We start from the raw sequence: 18,079 nt of genomic DNA, 5'->3' as shown, positions 1-18,079 counted from the left end.
CGGTTCTGTGATTCTAACGCTCTGCTCCGTTTGCTACAGGCCGGCTCGGTTCAGTGCCTGAAAAAGCTCTGCCCTCCAGCCCCCTGTGCCTACCCTGTGCCCGGACCCTGCTCCTGCCCATTATGCCAAGGTCAGTGCCACTTAGGCAAAGGCGCCCTACCCGCTATGGGGCAGGGTGGGTGGTTTAGAGTGGAGTGGCTGGCTCCCCACGGGGGCCGCCTTGGCCTGGAGCCCCTCTGATCCAGGAAGATGGGCAGCGAGATCCAGAAGAGCGGAACAAATTATATTTTCGTGGGGTCTCAGTTCGGAGGACGATATTTGGGCATTGAAATATCTGGGGGGCTGCCTCCGGAGATTTCTGGACTGAATAAGGTCCTGTGTGAGTGTCTGGAGGCAGTTGGAGGATGGATGGCGGCTAGCTGATTGAGGTTGAATCCTGACAAGACAGAAGTACTGTTCTTGGGGGACAGGAGGCAGGCAGGTGTGGGGGACTCCCTGGTCCTGAATGGGGCGACTGTGCCCCTGAAGGACCAGGTGCGCAACCTGGGAGTCATTCTGGACTCACAGCTGTCCATGGAGGCGCAGGTCAGTTCTGTGTCCAGGGCAGCTGTCTGCCAGCTCCATCTGGTACGCAGGATGAGACCCTTCCTGCCCACTGACTGTCTTGCCAGAGTGGTGCATGCTCTGGCTATCTCTCGCTTGGACTACTGCAATGTGCTCTATGTGGGGCTACCTTTGAAGGTGACCCGGAAACTGCAACTAATCCAGAATGCGGCAGCTAGACTGGTGACTGGGAGCGGCCGCCGAGACCACATAACACCGGTCCTGAAAGACCTTCATTGGCTCCCATTACGTTTCCGAGCACAATTCAAAGTGTTGGTGCTGACCTTTAAAGCCCTAAACGGCCTCGGTCCAGTATATCTGAAGGAGCGTCTCCACCCCCGGACACTGAGGTCCATCTCTGAGAGCCTTCTGGCAGTTCCCTCCCTGCGAGAAGTGAGGTTACAGGGAACCAGGCAGAGGCCCTTCTCGGTGGTGGCGCCGGCCCTGTGGAATGCCCTCCCACCAGATATCAAAGAGATAAAGTACTACCACACTTTTAGAAGACAACTGAAGGCAGCCCTGTTTAGGGAAGCTTTTAATGTTACATTTAATAGACTATTGTATTTTAATATTCTGTTGGAAGCCACCCAGAGCGGCTGGGAAAACCCAGCCAGATGGGCGGGGAATAAATAAATTATTATTATTATTATTCCACAGAGGGCACCAGGTGGGCAAAACTGGTTCTAGGCCAACGGTTCTTTAGGCACCAGGTGAAAACGCTCTTTTCCAACCTGGCCTTTGGCAGACTTAACGCCCGATGCCCTTTTAAATTATGGGGTGTCGGAGTCCTTCCTTGTTCCTTCCCCTGCAGGCTGCAGTTTCCAGGGCCGTGAATACGGGGAGGGAGACAGCTTCCCTGCCCCCAACAAGCCTTGTGAGGAATGCCGATGCCTGGTAAGTGTTGAGATTTACCTTTGTTTCTTGCATTGCAATGGGTTGGTCTAGAGGACCTCTTAAGTGCCTTTCAACCCTGCACTTCTATGTTCCTGTGATTCTAGGACTGGACTTCTGCCAGTCCATAATAGCATCCAGCTCTACTATTTCCCATGAACTGGCATTTTTTTTTCTTCCCAGTCTTCAGACGCAGATACCACAAGCTGATTCTCCTTTTTGCCCATTAGGCCCATTCCTATCACTAATGGTTTAATTAAACACATCGACTTCTCCATCTCAGACAATTCTCAGATTTATTATTTCCTTCAAGTATGATAGCAAGGGAGAAATAGGACAGAATTCGGCTTTGGATTTTTAAGATCTAAGCATTTAGCTCTGCTGAAGCCTTTACAATTCAAACATCCTTCGGATACATGGATATATAAAAATCATCATTAAGATATATGGTTATATATGGATATATGATTACATAGAAATCATAAGGGTAAAATTCTTCCAGGTGGTCTTGCCACAGTCTGAACAAATGTGGTTTCGGCAGACGCCGAAAAGAGTTCCGTTGATGGCGCTTGCCTGGTGTCAAGTGGCAGGGAGTTACAAAGTTCTGCCACACTAAAGGATTGCCACATAGCTGTCGACTTTCCCCTTTTCTTGTGAGGAATCCTGTTTGGAATAAGAGAATTTCCCTTAAAAAAGGGGAAAAGTTGACAGCTATGGGATAACAGTGCCATTTCCGCCAACTGAAGTGGTGGAATGGGCGCTTTGGGGGGGGGGGGAGTGATCTCTTCATGCAGGGCAAACTACAGAAATAAATGTCAGGATGAAATAAAAGGGGGGACTCAGCTAAATTAGTCAAAAAGCAGTGTTTTGAGTGCAGTATAAATATGCAACAACAGGGGGCGATGGAGAGCAAGAAAAAAAATCTAAGTGATTTTCCATAGCGGTTTTTTTCTTTTTTAGTCGAATGCGCTATAAACATGCAACATCAGATGGCGCTGGAGAGCAAGAAAAAAATCTAAGTGATTTTCCATAGTGTTGTTTTTTTTTTCTTTTAACAATTTAATTTCTGACATATTTATAGGGTTGTTGTTTTTTTGCCCCCTGTGTGTAGATCTGCCCTGGGACAGGGAATTGGGTGTGAGGGCTCCCTTTGCACCCGTCTCCATGGGGTGTCTCTGCGCTTAGCAAAGGGGCTGGACCCTCGGGCACCAGCAGGTTTTCCAGGTACCCCACACCTTATATTCAGACTTGGCCCTCTCTCCCCGCTTCCCAGAGAGGCGATGTATCCTGCGGACCCACGCTCTGCCCTACGGCCCGTTGCCCTCACCCGTCGCGCGACCCTTGCGGCTGCCCCACCTGTGACGCCTGCAGCTTCCACGGGCGAGACTGTCTGGACGGCGAGAGTTTCCCGGACCCCCGGGACCCCTGCAACCAGTGCCAGTGTTCGGTAAGCCAGAGGAGAGAGACAGGAGAAAATTCTCCTGGCGGAGTTTGGTACGGAGGCTCAAACCAGATTCCCCATTTGTTAGGCCTTCTATTTGGAAGCGCATGGCAGGATGTAGCCCAAAAAGGTCAGAGAGAGGGGTCCCATTAGCACACTCTAAACCACAGAGCCTTGGGCTTGCCGATCAGAAGGTCGGCGGTTCGAATCCCCGCGACCGGGTGAGCTCCCGTTGCTCAGTCCCTGCTCCTGCCAACCTAGCAGTTCAAAAGCACGTCAAAGTGCAAATAGATAAATAGGTACTGCTCCGGCGGGAAGGAAAACGGCGTTTCCGTGCGCTGCTTTGGTTCGCCAGAAGCGGCTTAGTCATACTGGCCACATGACCCGGAAGCTGTACGCCGGCTCCATCGGCCAATAAAGCGAGATGAGCGCCGCAACCCTAGAATCGGTCACGACTGGACCTAATGGTCAGGGGTACCTTTACCTTTAAATTATTATAATAATTTTTATTTATTTATGCCCCGCCCATCTGGCTGGGTTTCTCTAGCCACTCTGGGCGGCTCCCAACAGAATATTAAAAACACAATAAAACATCAAACATTAAAAAAATTCCCGAAACAAGGCTGCCTTCAGATGTCTTCTAAAAGTCAGATAGTTGTTTATTTCCTTGACATCTGGTGGGAGGGTGTTCCACAGGGCAGGCGCCACCACCGAGAAGGCCCTCTGCCTGGTTCCCTGTAACTTGGCTTCTTGCAGTGAGGGAACCGCCAGAAGGCTCTCGGAGCTGGACCTCAGGGCTGGACGATGGGGGTGGAGACTCTCCTTCGGGTATACTGGACCAAGGCTGTTTCGGGCATTCAAGGTCAGCACCAACACTTTGAATTGTGCTTGGAAATGTACAGGGAGCCAATGTAGGTCTTTCAACACCAGTGTTATGTGGTCTTGGCGGCTGCTCCCAGTCCCCAGTCCAGCTGCCGCATTCCGGATTAGTTGTAGCTTCCGGGTCACCTTCAAAGGTAGCCCCACATAGAGCGCATTTCAGTAGTCCAACCAGGAGACTACTTCGGGGCCGAGAGGCAGTGTGCCCTAGTGGGATGGATTTTATAGGGCGCAAATGATGATCATCACCAATTCCTGGGGGCAGCCCATCTCTATGAACATTTCTGCAAATGCCCAGGACATAAACCACAGGGCCATTGTCCCTTCTCTGCCTACAGGCTGGCACCGTGACCTGCTTGCCCGCTCCGTGCCCAGCCGTGCCCTGCCAGAACCCCGTTGTGCCACCCGGGCAGTGCTGTCCGAAGTGCACAGGTGCCTGCCGATTCCAGGGGCGCCTCTACAAAAGCGGGGAGGCCTTCGGCTCGCCGCAGAACGCCTGCCACACGTGCACTTGCCAGGTGAGTGAGGGCAGAGGGATTGGCACCTACAGGGGCAGGTGGGCTCCCCCGGCCTCGCTTAGCACCCCCAGTCATATCAAGGCTGAGCCAAGGAGCCTTCTGCATGCCAAGCATGTGTCCTAGCCCCTGAACTGCCTCCCTTCTTCCTCCGCAGGCGGAAGTCGTGACTTGCCAACCCAAGCCCTGCCCGCAGCACTGCACCCACCCTCTGCCCCCCGACGCTCCCGCCTGCTGCCCCACCTGCGACGGCTGCCTCCATGAGGGCCAGAAACTTGCCAACCGGCAAGTCTTCACCCCAGCCTCGGACCCTTGCCGGCACTGCAGCTGCCTCCGCGGAAACGTTCTCTGCAGTCCGGTCCTATGCCCCCAGGTGCTGTGCGCCAGTCCCGTCCGCAAGCCTGGGCAGTGCTGCCCACAATGCCCAGGTAAGCCGCAAAACCCAGTCCCCCCGGAATCCGCTTTTATTTATTGCATCAATGTGCCACCTTCCTCTCCAAGGAGTTCCAGTCGGCGTTCTTGGTTTTCTCCGATGCCACATTTAATGCCCGCAACAACCCTGTGAGGTAGGACAGGCGGAAAGATGCAGTGGTTGACCCAAGCGGCCGGGCCGGGTGGGGATTCGAACCCGCCTCTCCCAGGTCGAAGCATGTCGCCTCGCTGGCTCTCAGTTTTGAGGCTGGGGCGGACGAGGGGCTGTTGGCGGACCCCTAACCCCCCTGTCTCCCCAACAGTGTGCCAGCACGGAGGCCGCGAATATCCGGAAGGCTCCCAGTGGCTCTCGCCGTCGGACCCGTGTCAGCAGTGCTCCTGCGTGGTGAGATCCTCTGCCCTCCGGTCCCTGCTCCTCACAGAGGGCCATATTCCCTTCCCAGCGACTTTTCGGGGGCCGCAGGCCAATCGGAGGCGGGGCCAGAGGCGAAAGTGGGAGGGGCAAGCAAGGGCCTATGGTGCGGCACTTTATTGCTTCATCAATCTTAAACACCGCTTGATTATAAGAGAAAGGAAACCTCAAAGTGGTCTGCGAAAAAGGATATGTCAGATTATTATTATTCAGTTGAATTTATATACAGTCATACGTCAGGTTACAGATGCTTCAGGTTGTGTTATTTCGGGTTACGGACCAGCCAAAACCCAGAAGTACCAGAATGGGTTACTTCCAGGTTTCTGCAGTTGCGCATGCACGGAAGCACTAAATCGAGCTATGTGCAGAAGCGCCGAATCACAAGCCGTGCATGCGCAGATGTGCCGTACAGGTTGTGAATGTGCATCCCGCATGGATCACGTTCGCAACCTGAGTGTCCACTGTACTGCCCTGTCCCCTGGGGTTCACAGAATAAAATCAAGATACAAAACCACAAAATGCATAATAAATATTAAAATAACAACCCAATAGGTAAAGGTAAAGGTACCCCTGCCCGTACGGGCCAGTCTTGACAGACTCAAGGGTTGTGCGCCCATCTCACTTAAGAGGCCGAGGGCCAGCGCTGTCCGCAGACACTTCCGGGTCACGTGGCCAGCGTGACATCGCTGCTCTGGCGAGCCAGAGCCGCACACGGAAACGCCGTTTACCTTCCCGCTGGTAAGCGGTCCCTATTTATCTACTTGCACCCGGGAGTGCTTTCGAACTGCTAGGTTGGCAGGCGCTGGGACCGAACAACGGGAGCGCACCCCGCCGTGGGGATTCGAACCGCGACCTTTCGATCGGCAAGCCCTAGGCGCTGAGGCTTTTACCCACAGCGCCACCCGCGTCCCCCAACAACCCAATAGCCCCCCCCCCCAAAAAAATTTTTAAGGGCATAGGATGTCAATCAGATCAACCAAAGGCCTCCTTAGAAAGGAACGTTTTTGCCTGGCGCCTAAAGTTGTACAATGAAGGCCCCAGGCTAACTTCCCTGGGGAGAGCAGGAATTAATGAAGCTTCAAGGCTTGCAAGGAGATTTAAGGCTTCCGAAATTAACGAGAGACTAAAAAAACTCGCCTCGGCCACCTAAACATCTGGTCAGGCTCGTCTGAACAAAAATGTTTATTACAGGTGTTGTAAACGAAAAATTGCCCTTTTCCCTAATGGGGTATCCAAGAGCCCATATAGAGTCCTTACATAGGTTCCCTATTGGTAGGAGAAGATAACAGAGGCCAAGCAGAGAATACTGAGAAGCAAAGCAGCTCGTAAGCCTGATCTTTATTGATCTGTTGCAACAGGGTCCTCACTCACCGCACGCAGGAGAGAGGAGGAACCCCGAAAAACCTTATAAAGACTTTTGAAATTGCCATCCTGTAGCTCAAGACCACCCCCAGAAACATCGTACATACATCACAGAAAAGGCGGTCTACAACAGAAATTTGAGTGCATTGTTTATCTCCTGTCTGGCAGGTTACCTGTTAATGGTCACTTGATTGGATTTCCTGCGGAGCCTGGCTAGTCTTTTGTAATGATAAATACTTAGTTCCTGGGCCAGGTCACAGGCTCACCTATTCAAACACAGACATATCCTTAAGACAGGATTTGTGAAGGAAAAGACAATGGGGAGGCTTTTCCAGTTTGACCTTGCAGAGAAAACATTTGCTCAGTTTAGGAATCAAAATGGCTTCAGGCTGGTCTTCCTGTGCTGATCTATGTACGTGCGGTTATGAACAGTACCATATATCTAAGACCTCAAAATTCCTATCACACAGGCACCAAAAAGGGTACCGCAAAGACGCCTGCCTGATTTCAATAGGCGTGCACGAAACAGCAAAACGGATGCCGTGCTAAACATAGCTGTCAACGTTTCCCTTTTCTAAAGGGAAATTCCCTTATTCTGAATAGGATTCCTCGCAAGGAAAGGGAAAAGTTGACAGCTATGGCGCTAAAAGATTTGGGGTTGCGTGGCATCTCCAGCGGCGCAGCTTTTGCGGATTGCAGCGGGCAGCTGTGGGCTCAGGCGACCTCCTTCTCCTTGCAGGGTGGCGAAACCACGTGCGAGTCTCTGCCCTGCGAAGTCCCCCTCTGCTCCCACCCGGCTCCGGGACCCGGGCAGTGCTGCCCTCTCTGCCACGACTGCCTCTTCGAAGGGGAGCGCCACGCCCACGGAGAAGTCTTTAAGCCGGAGTCTTGCCTCCAGTGCAGCTGCCAGGTGAGACACAGGGAACCCCTCGTTCGTTGATGGGACCCCCAAGAAGGGCCGGATTTCGGTTTGATGAGGCCCGCAGCTACTGGAGGACACGGGGCCCTGGATATCTCCAGCTGTCCTTTGCCAACAACAAATGGTCACTGTTTTTTGTGTTTCTGAGCACAATTCAAAGTGTTGGTGCTGATGTTGAAAGGCCTTTTAATGCTCCAATGTGGTTGGAGGATGGATGGTGGCTAACAGATTGAGGTTGAATCCTGACAGGACAGAAGTACTGTTTTTGGGGGGACAGGAGGCGGGCGGGTGTGGAGGACTCCCTGGTCCTGAATGGGGCAACTGTGCCCCTGAAGGACCAGGTGCGCAGCCTGGGAGTCATTCTGGACTCACATTTATCCATGGAGGCACAGGTCAGTTCTGTTTCCAGGGCAGCTTTTACCAGCTTCACCTGGTACGCAGGATGAGACCCTATCTGCCCGCAGACTGTCTCGCCAGAGTGGTCCATGCTGTGGTTATCTCTCGCTTGAACTACTGCAATGCGCTCTACGTAGGGCTACCTTTGAAGGTGACCTGGAAACTGCAACTAATCCAGAATGTGGCAGCTAGACTGGGGACTGGGAGTGGCCGCTGAGACCATATAACTCTGGTCTTGAAAGACCTACATTGGCTCGCAGTACGTTTTCAAAGTGTTGGTGCTGACCTTTAAAGCCCTAAACGGCCTCGGCCCAGTATATCTGAAGGAGCGTCTCCACCCCCATTGTTCTGCCGGGACACTGAGGTCCAGCTCCAAGGGCCTTCTCGCGGTTCCCTCATTGCGAGAAGCCAAGTTACAGGGAGCCAGGCGGAGGGCCTTCTCAGTGGTGGCGTCCGCCCTGTGGAACGCCCTCCCATCAGATGTCAAGGAAATAAACAACTATCTGATTTTTAGTAGACATCTGAAGGCAGCTCTCTTTTAATGTTTAATAGGTTATTGTATTTTAGTTTTCTGTTGGAAGCTGCCTAGAATGGCTGAAGAAACCCAGCCAGATGGGCGGGGTATAAATAATAAATAATACATTATTATTATTATTATTATTATTATTATTATTATTATTATTATTAAAAAATATATGCTATATGTCTAGTTACAGGTAGTTAGCCATGTTGGTATGCCGTAGTCAAAACAAAATAAAAAAAATCCCTTCCAGTAGCACCTTAGAGACCAACTAAGTTTGTTATTGGTATGAGCTTTCGTGGTATCAGAGAATAGTTAAAGAGTGGGATGGAGTGAAGGAATACATGAAAAAATATGGTTCCGAAGCTGGAATATTAATAGATAATGTGTAAAACGTGCAGGGGTAAGCAGGGGAAATAATAAAAAAAATCCATTGAATAATTATTAAACTACAACAACACAGCATGATGGAAGAAGTAAAAAATAATATTGAGATCACACATGGATAGGGGAATTTATAAAAATTTCTAATTAATATTTCTAATTGCGTTGCATTTATATATAGCAAAGGGAAGTCTATAGCAATTAGGTATAGTTTAATCTAGTCAACTATGTAATAGGCTTATGTTACAAAACGAATATGGATTTTGAATTTGATGTTAGTAATTCTTTCTTGGTTTTGGAATAAAGTTTAAAAAACAAACTTAGTTCGTCTCTAAGGTGCTACTGGAAGGAATTTTTTAATTTTGTTTCATATATGCTATATCAGGGGTCAGCAACCTTTTTCAGCCATGGGCTGGTCCACCGTCCCTTAGACCCTGTGGGGGGCCAGACTGTATTTTTTTGGGGGGGGGGGATGAACGAATTCCTACACCCCACAAATAACCCAGAGATGCGTTTTAAATAAAAAGACACATTCTACTCATGTAAAAACACGCTGGATTGAGAAGGCGTTTGGGCCGGATCCGGCCCCCGGGCCTTAGGTTTCCTCCCCCTGTGCTATATGGTAATTGATGGACCTGACAGGAATCTAAAGCCATTTGCACATCACGAAAATATGTATTTTATCAAAGTAATTGTTGAACTGAAATACAATTAAGAAGAAGTATATCAATAGTGAACACAAGTACCGTATTTTTTGCTCTATAAGACTCACTTTTTCCCTCCTAAAAAGTAAGGGGAAATGTGTGTGTGTCTTATGGAGCGAATGCAGGCTGCGCAGCTATCCCAGAAGCCAGAACAGCAAGAGGGAGCGCTGCGCAGCAATCCCTCTTGCTGTTCTGGCTTCTGAGATTCAGAATATATTTTTTCTTGTTTTCCTCCTCCAAAAACTAGGTGCGTCTTGTGGTCTGGTGCGTCATATAGAGCGAAAAATACGGTACTAAGCTCTAACTTCAAATGTGCACACAGCCTGGGTGGGACAATTAGGAGTGACCCACCGATGGGGTGGGCATCAAGGGGCGTGGGGTGCCAGGGGCATGGGGGGGGGAATCTGACCCTCTTGCCTTTCCCCCTTTTGCAGGAGGGGAACGTCCGCTGCGAGATGATCCAGTGTCCCCTGACCACCTGCTCCCACCCCGTGACGGAGCCTGGGGTCTGCTGCCCCCGCTGCAAAGGTGATATTGGAAGATGACTGTCCTATCTCCTCTCAGTCTCCTCTTTCCCAGGCTAAACATACCCGGCTCCTTCAACCGTTCCTCATCAGGCTTGATTTCCTTGATCATCTTGGTCGCCCTCCTCTGCACACCTTAAACTGGGGTGCCCAGAACTGGACACAATTTCCCAGGAAGCATCTGACCAAGGCAGAATAGAATGGGACTATGACTTCCCTTGATCTGGACACTAGACTTCTGTTGACGCAGCCTAGAATCACATTAGCCTTTTGTGCTGCTGCATCACGTGGTTGCCATTTGATAACTGACAGTTTCTCCAATTGGGTGGTATGTAGCATTCCCAAAACAAGGAAAGATTGGACTCTGATTAATAGAATACACACAAGGCGTGACCAGCAAGACTCTGGGAGGAGTGCGTATAATAATTCTCTCCACCCCTTGGCCCAGGTCGTTTTATTCACAAAAGAACTTTTTACACAGCGTTTGTAAGAACCAATCAGATTTACTATGAGCATTTCAAAAAAAACCTCGTGGGACAAAGACAGATCAGAAGAAATTCTTTTAACTACAAAGAAAGTATTTCCTATTTGAGCATACATACATAGTTCAGAGTAAATAAAATGGGAATAAAAGGAGGAATGCATTCAGCAAAACCCCGGAGGTCATAAACAGGAGAGGAAGGATGGCAGGATTTACCATCTCCTTGTGAACTCTCTTCCTGGCCCTTAAAGGTAAAGGGACCCCTGACCATTAGGTCCAGTCATGGCCGACCCTGGGGTTGCGGCGCTCATCTCGCTTTACTGGCTGAGGGAGCCGGCATACAGCTTCCCGGTCATGTGGCCAGCATGACTAAGCTGCTTCTGGCGAACCAGAGCAGCGCACGGAAACACCATTTACCTTCCCGCCGGAGTGGTACCTATTGATCTACTTGCACTTTGACGTGCTTTCGAACTGCTAGGTTGGCAGGAGCAGGGACCGAGCAACAGGAGCTCACCCCGTCGCAGGGATTCGAACTGCCGACCTTCTGATCGGCAAGTCCTAGGCTCTGTGATTTAACCCACAGCGCCACCCGCATCCCCTCCTGGCCCTTAAGATCTACCTAAAGATTAAACTACAAAGCTACCTTCTATCTTTATGACCCAGGATGCCTGGTGAAGCAACTGGCCTGTGTTCAGAATGCTTATACATGCCTGTCAGGCAGAGAGAAAGAAAATGGGCAGAGATGGAGAGGCTTGTGAGATTTGATCAGAAATTATTGTCAATGAACAAGCCCAGTCAATGCCATGCTTTCATCGCGGACGCAATGGCTTGCTCCATATTTCATAATTCCTCATAGCAATCCCACCGCCGCGACTCAAGATATTTGGGGCACTAAGTGGTGGCTGAGAAGGGGTGTGGGTGCAGCCGTGAGCCTGACGCCCTCCCTCGCCCCTTCCCGCAGGCTGCGTGTATGAGGGCCGCGAGCGAGAGGACGGGAGCAGCTGGTTTTCCTCCTCTGTGCCCTGCATGGTGTGCATGTGCGCGGAGGGCGTGGCCAGCTGTGCCGAGATCGCCTGCATCAGCTCCTGCGTCAACCAGATCCAGGTGCCCGGGGAGTGCTGCCCGCTCTGCGCAGGTATGGCATGGCGGCATTGGCAAGGAGGGGCACAGGAGGGGGCGGGAGATGGGTTGCCAGGGGCTCTCCAGGGGATGGAGCGGTACCCCCATGGGGAAAGGTGTCGGCGTGGGGGGGGGGCTTTTTAGCGGTGAGATAATGCGAGGGCAAAGCAGCATGACAGGAGCTTGTAAAATTATTCATGAAAATCCCTGAAACGAGAAGTAATCGACTAGAAATATTACCTTGCGGAAATAAACTAAATAATAAAAATCGAAAAGTTTAAGGGAAAAATAGAAATTGAACAAAGCCTTAATTAACCTCGTTTCACTGAACTATTCAGTTTCCTCAGTTAAAAACTTAACATCAGCAGTAACAACTAGACCATGGGAGCGTTTCAGCCCTGTTCTTGAGTTTGTTTAAAATCTAAAACAGCATACCTTGTATTCCTTTCTTTGAATTTGTGCCATTTAGGTCTTTTAAACCTTTTTGTAAAAGCAGCACTAGAATTTTCACAGCTGAGTCCTCAACCCTTTATTACTGTGCTTTGCTGCCTTTAAGTTGGGCTTTGTCTAAAACTTGCCATTTAGATTTTCAAACCCTTTTTTGTAAATTCAGTATTAGAAACTGTACCTTTAAGTCCTCAATCCTTTATTACTCCACTTTGCCTTACCTCAGTTGAGCTAGCATTATAATACTTTAGAATTTTTTGGGAGTTCTACCCCTTTTTTTTAAATTTTGGTCATATAAGGTTTATGATTTTTCTATTTCCTTTGAGGAAACTGAATAGTTCAGTGAAACGAGGTCTGTAGCCAGCATCCCGTTAATTAAGCCTTTGTTCAATTTTTAGGTTTTTCTAATTTTTCCCCTTAAACTTTTTGATTTTTATTATTTAGTTTATTTCCACAAGATTTTCATTCGTTTTGTGACTGTTTTTTTTTTCTACTTGTAAAATTATTCACGGCATGGAGACAGTGGGAAGAACTTTCGCCCTTCTCTCCTGATGCCAGAACTTGTGAAGATGAATTTCCCAAAATGGGGAAAAATGTCTGGGGAAGTGTAGAAATTTTGGCAAATTTCCCAAAAAATAAAAAACGCTCTTTTTTGAGATTTTAACCAAAATAAAAATAAAAACCCAACTCAACTTTTGTGCCCAGATTTTCACTTTTTGAAATATGGCAAGCCTCAAATAACTCTGGCCTCCGCTTTCCCAGATTGCACTTACGAGGGCCAGGCGTACGGGCCAGGCGAGAGTTTCCAGCCAGGACAAGACCCCTGCGAAATCTGCACCTGTGAGGTGAGCGGCCTGGTTCTTGGAGGATTGCGGGTTGGGCTAGATGACCTCTGGGGGCCTCTTCCAATCCAACGGTCATAGAATTTTATTACTTCCGTACCAGGGAGGCAGGAGAGGTGAGACCATGCCCCCCTGGCGTTGTGACTGGGTGGTGCTGATTTTGAAAAATAAATACATTTATGAGAAAACAGACAAGTAATACAAGTAAACAAACATACAATCAAACAATCAAGTAATAGAAAAATCAAACAAACCGCCACATTATAAGATACAAGAAGATTCATATAATTATCCTCATATATACGCCTTATACTGAACACAATTATAAAACTTATAGAGAATAAATTTAAAACTGACTTCCACTTAATCTCACTGTACTTTATCTATCCATTACTTTATACCGCACTATATATTTCTTATATAGTTCTTAGAATTCATATACCGGCCTATACTTGGGGGTCTCTGCAGAGACAGGCCAGCCCAAGGGGGCATTTAGGTCCAGCCCTCTGAAAAGCAGGAATCAGGACTTAAACATCCCTGACAGATAGCCATCTCACCTCTATTTAAAAGCCTCCAGTGAATAATAGAATCATGGAACTGTCAAGTTAGAAGGGACCCTGAATGCCATCTAGTCTAGTGCAACTAAACCATTCATGGCGGTGGTTGCCCTTGCGGGGTTATGAAACTGTTCCTTTGCTAGAAGAAAAGCAACTTTGTGAGCGGAGAGCCCTTCCTCTTTTGACTTTCCCCGTATAAGTTTCAGTTTCCATTTCTCAAGCGCCCTCTGCAGTCCTTGCACAGAAGCTGCTACATCCCAGCTCTGTCAGCAAATATGATGTGAAGATGTGAAGCGTTGTGTATTCAGCAAATATTTCGAATGAATGTATGTATATGAAAATATTCATTTCCTTTCTCTTATAATCAAGCGGCATTTGATACTTTAAGTTTGACGAAGCAATAAAATGCCGCACCAAAGGCCACTGGTTGCCCCTCACACTTTCCTTCCACAGCATTTGATATTTTCATTTACATTCATTTATTTGAAATAAGATGGGTTTACGAAGCAATTCTATATCCTTCCACCACGCTGACGAAGAATTCTACATAACAGTTGTCGACATCCGGAATCACTGTTCCGTGTTGGACATAATATTTGCTGAACACACAAAGCTTCACAGCTTGTCTTTCATCGTACAATTGTTATTATTATTATTATTACTACTACTTATACCCCGCCCACCTGGCCGGGTTTTCCCAGCCACTCTGGGCAGCTCCCAACAGAATATTAAAAACACAATAAAACATGAAACATTACAAACTTCCCTAAACAGATAATACACACAATAATAAGTTAAAAGCAGGCTCTGGTTATAACCGCTTCGGAAGGATGTCGCATTCACCTCATGGGGGAACAGAAAAGTTTTCAGCAGGTGCTCAGATCTGCTGAATCTCTAGTGGCAGGGAGTTCCACAGGGCTGCAGGCCGACGACATTTAAAGGTGCTGATTTTCTTCTGCTTCCTTCCCCAGCTGATGTCCGACGGGGAACAACATCTGCAGTGCTACCGCAAGCAATGCCCCAGCCTCCTGGATTGCCCCAGGGAACAGATCCAGGCGCCAGGCACCGGGCACTGCTGCCCAACCTGCGCACGTGAGTCTCGCCCCTAAGCTGCACCCCAATTCCCCTCCAAACCTGAGCAGGAGCAAAGTGGGGAGCGCCCCTCTCTGAATCTGAATCAGACAAGGAAGATAAAATGGTTTTCAATTTGTCTTGTGCAAACTCGGCTCTCCCGATGTTTTGAGACTACAATTCCCATCATCCCTGTTAGCTAGGGATCATGGGAGTTGTAGTCCCAAAACATCTGGAGGGCCAAGTTGGCCTGTGCCTGGTCTTGTGCAATCTCCAGCTTGGGTTTTTTTGCTGAATGCGGAGGTATAAACCAGCCTCTGCTACCTGGGCCAGCGCTAGGCACTTTGAACTACAACTCCCACCATCCTCTGCCAGCTGGAGAGCGCCTGGTCTGGGAAAGCTGGTTTAAAACACACCCTGTGGGTCGTTTCAGAGTGTTATAAGAAAAAAACTGCTCCCTTTTCCTTATAGGGAAAGCCTGTGAATAGAGTCTTTAAGTAGGTTCCCTATTGGTAAGAGAAAATAACAGAGGCCGAGGCTGAAGTTGATGAATTAGATAAATTAGAATTAGATAAATTAACAGGAAGGATTCAAAACCTGCGGGATCAGAGATTCTTAGAAGGCTGGAGTAAATATTTGAACTGTTTGAAAAGTAACTGTGATAAACAGATCACACTAGTAGGACTGCAAGAAGTTTTGCAAGGTGGATTATTTGAAACATTGCAAGAAAGACTGTGAAGGGAGTTATTAGTTAAGGATAATTAAATGTAATATAGAAATTAAGAAATGCATAATAAGTGATAAATCATCAGAGGTGTTGATGGAAGTCTAAAAATATTGTATAAGATGAGAAGTTATGTTGTATGACTGTTGGAACTGAGATGTCAAAAAATTAATAAAAATGGAGAGAGAGAGAGAGAGAGAGAGAGAGAGAGAAATAACAGAGGCCAACCAGAGAATATTGAGAAGCAAAGCGGCTAGTAAGCCTGATCTTTATTGATCTGTTGCAACAGGGTCCTCACTCACCACACGCAGGAGGGAGGTGGAACCCAGAACAATGGTACACAAGCCCTTATATAGACTTTTGAAATTGCCCACCCTGTAGCCCAAGACCACCCCCAAAAACATCATACATCATACATACATCTACAGCCGAAATCCTATCTGCCAGGGTACCTGATAATGGTCACTGATTGCATTACCTGGCCAATTTTTTGTGATGGCATGCCCCGCGGAGGACCTTAAGGTCCACAAATGACAACGTTTTGGAGGTCCCAAGTCGCAAGGTGGTTAGATTGGTCTCAACTAGGGCCAGGGCCTTTTCAGTACTGGCCCCAACTTGGTGGAACGCTCTGTCCCAAGAGACCAGGGCCCTGCGGGACTTGACATCTTTCCGCAGGGCCTGCAAGACAGAGCTGTTCCGCCTGGCCTTTGATTTGGACTCAGTCCGACCCTTATGTTTCCCTCCCCTTATGGTTTTGATCTATGGGCTACTTTTAAAATGAGGCTGCATTTTAAATTGTATTTTAACCCGTATTTTAAATTCTTTCCCCCCCCTTCCCCTCCCCTATTATGTTTTTATTGTGATTTTACTGGTGTTAGCTGCCCTGAGCCTGGCTCTGGCTGGGGTGGGCGGAGTATAAATATAAATTATTATTATTATTATTAGTTCTTGAATCCAGGTCACAAGCTCACCCTATTAATACACAAATATGCCCTTAAGACAGGTAAGCAAAAGACTATAGAGAGGATTTCCTATTTCCTTCCTCCTTGCAGAGAAATATTTGAGGTCAATTTGTGAGAGTCCAAAAGACTTCAGGATTGCTCTCCTGTACCATTTTAGACACATGGTTTAAATACATACCGTATTTTTCGCTCTATCAGACGCACCAGACCACAAGACGCACCTAGTTTTTGGAGGAGGAAAACAAGAAAAAAAATATTCTGAATCTCAGAAGCCAGAACAGCAAGAGGGATCGCTGCGCAGTGAAAGCAGCAATCCCTCTTGCTGTTCTGGCTTCTGGGATAGCTGCGCAGCCTGCATTCGCTCCATAAGACGCACACACATTTCCCCTTACTTTTTAGGAGGGAAAAAGTGAGTCTTATAGAGCAAAAAATACGGTATGTGTTTGGCTTGTAAATTTATGAACGCTTATTATATATTTGGGACCTTGGACTTCTTATAACAGGAGCATCGGATGGTGAAGAGAAGGCAAGAGGGAAAGAAAGGGAGAGCATTGTCCGGGGTTGGGATGGATGATCCACAGGGTCCCTTTAAATGCCACGATCCTGTAATTTTGTGAACCGCAGCCCAGACAGGGAAACGACGAAAGAAATTTGCCAAAATTGCCGTATTTTCCGCTCCATAAGACGCACCTGCCCATAAGGCGCACCTAGTTTTTAGAGGGGGGGGGAATATTCTGAACGAAACAGTGGATGTATGATTTTTGTGGTTCGTGCTGTGGCCACAGACATGATATGTGATTTGACGGTGAGTTTGGGGTAGCCCAATGCAAAAATCCTGAGGATCCATGTGGATCCGTGCTTTGCGCCATTGCAGCCCCGCAGCCCCACACAACAGTGGGTGGGTGTGTTTTTTTGTGCAGGCTATAGCCATGGACATGCTATGTGATCTGATGGTGAATTTGGGGTGACCCAATGCAAAAATCCTGAGGCTCCATGGGCTTTTACCTCCCCCCTCCCAGGCAGCCTCCTTTATCTCTAGCGTCCCTTATCTCTCTCCCCGATCGGCAAACGATCAGCGGATTTGTTTCAACACCCCCTTCCCTCTTTCCCAAAAAAAAAGAGGACAATCTGCTTTTTGCCCCTGGGCAATTCGGCTCCAGGGACCACACATTCGCTCCATAAGACGCACAGACATTTCCCCTTACTTTTTAGGAGGAAAAAAGTGCATCTTATGCAGCAAAAAATACGGTAAATTTCGCCCTCTGAAATGACACATTCTGCAGGCAGAGCGAGGGCTACTCTAGGCAAACCCGCCGTTCCTTGCCTCTCCAACCCTCCGCCCACAGCAGGACTCGGGTTCAAATCCCACTCTGCCATGAGGCTCACTGAGTGACCTTCAGGGGGGCTGAACTACGTCACAGGGACATTGTGGGGATTAAACGAGGAACGAGAGAAACTGCCACATTCAGGGCGAATAAGAGTGTGCGATTCTTCATCCCAGGGTTGCGAGTTCGAGTTCCGGTTGGCCAAAAGATTCCTGCATTGCAGCGGGTTGGACTAGATGACCCACGGGGTCCCTGCCAATTTACGATTCTGTGATTAATGTGATATGGGCGGACGGATGGATATTGATCATTGCAGCCTGCCTGAAGAGATGCAAAGCGCTTGGAGCGTTTGGGCAAAGCGCTTTTTGAAAACAAGTCCCGGTTGTTTCTTTGCGGCCTCCTTTCTGCTTTCTTTTTTAAAAAAACAAATTTTATTAAATTTTCCACAGTGATAACACAAGCCGCAAAGCCAAATGATACACAAAAACAGAAAAAGAAAAAGAAAAAAGAAGACGGGGGGAAAGGGGGGAACAATAAACAGATAAACAATAACAACAAACTTAATTCTT

At 48.2% G+C, this 18,079-nt stretch overlaps 1 protein-coding gene across 1 annotated transcript in view; it reads left to right on the top strand.

Annotated features, from left to right (window-relative positions):
- Positions 1-18,079, top strand: part of KCP (kielin cysteine rich BMP regulator) — a gene marked incomplete at its 5' end in the record, with an annotated part of 94,269 nt that overhangs the window by 55,043 nt on the left and 21,147 nt on the right. Inside the window, 11 exons of the mRNA XM_083401219.1 lie at positions 40-130; positions 1,415-1,497; positions 2,768-2,941; positions 4,153-4,332; positions 4,487-4,757; positions 5,064-5,146; positions 7,275-7,445; positions 9,893-9,986; positions 11,425-11,598; positions 12,792-12,874; positions 14,400-14,520. Coding sequence (XP_083257345.1) covers positions 40-130; positions 1,415-1,497; positions 2,768-2,941; positions 4,153-4,332; positions 4,487-4,757; positions 5,064-5,146; positions 7,275-7,445; positions 9,893-9,986; positions 11,425-11,598; positions 12,792-12,874; positions 14,400-14,520 — 1,525 coding nt within the window. The remainder of the gene's footprint in view (positions 1-39; positions 131-1,414; positions 1,498-2,767; positions 2,942-4,152; positions 4,333-4,486; positions 4,758-5,063; positions 5,147-7,274; positions 7,446-9,892; positions 9,987-11,424; positions 11,599-12,791; positions 12,875-14,399; positions 14,521-18,079) is intronic.

This window comes from Podarcis tiliguerta (genome assembly GCF_965153285.1).
Source record: "Podarcis tiliguerta genome assembly, chromosome: 10".
Taxonomy (NCBI): Eukaryota; Metazoa; Chordata; class Lepidosauria; order Squamata; family Lacertidae; genus Podarcis; species Podarcis tiliguerta.
This window is presented reverse-complemented; position numbering and strand designations above follow the sequence as displayed.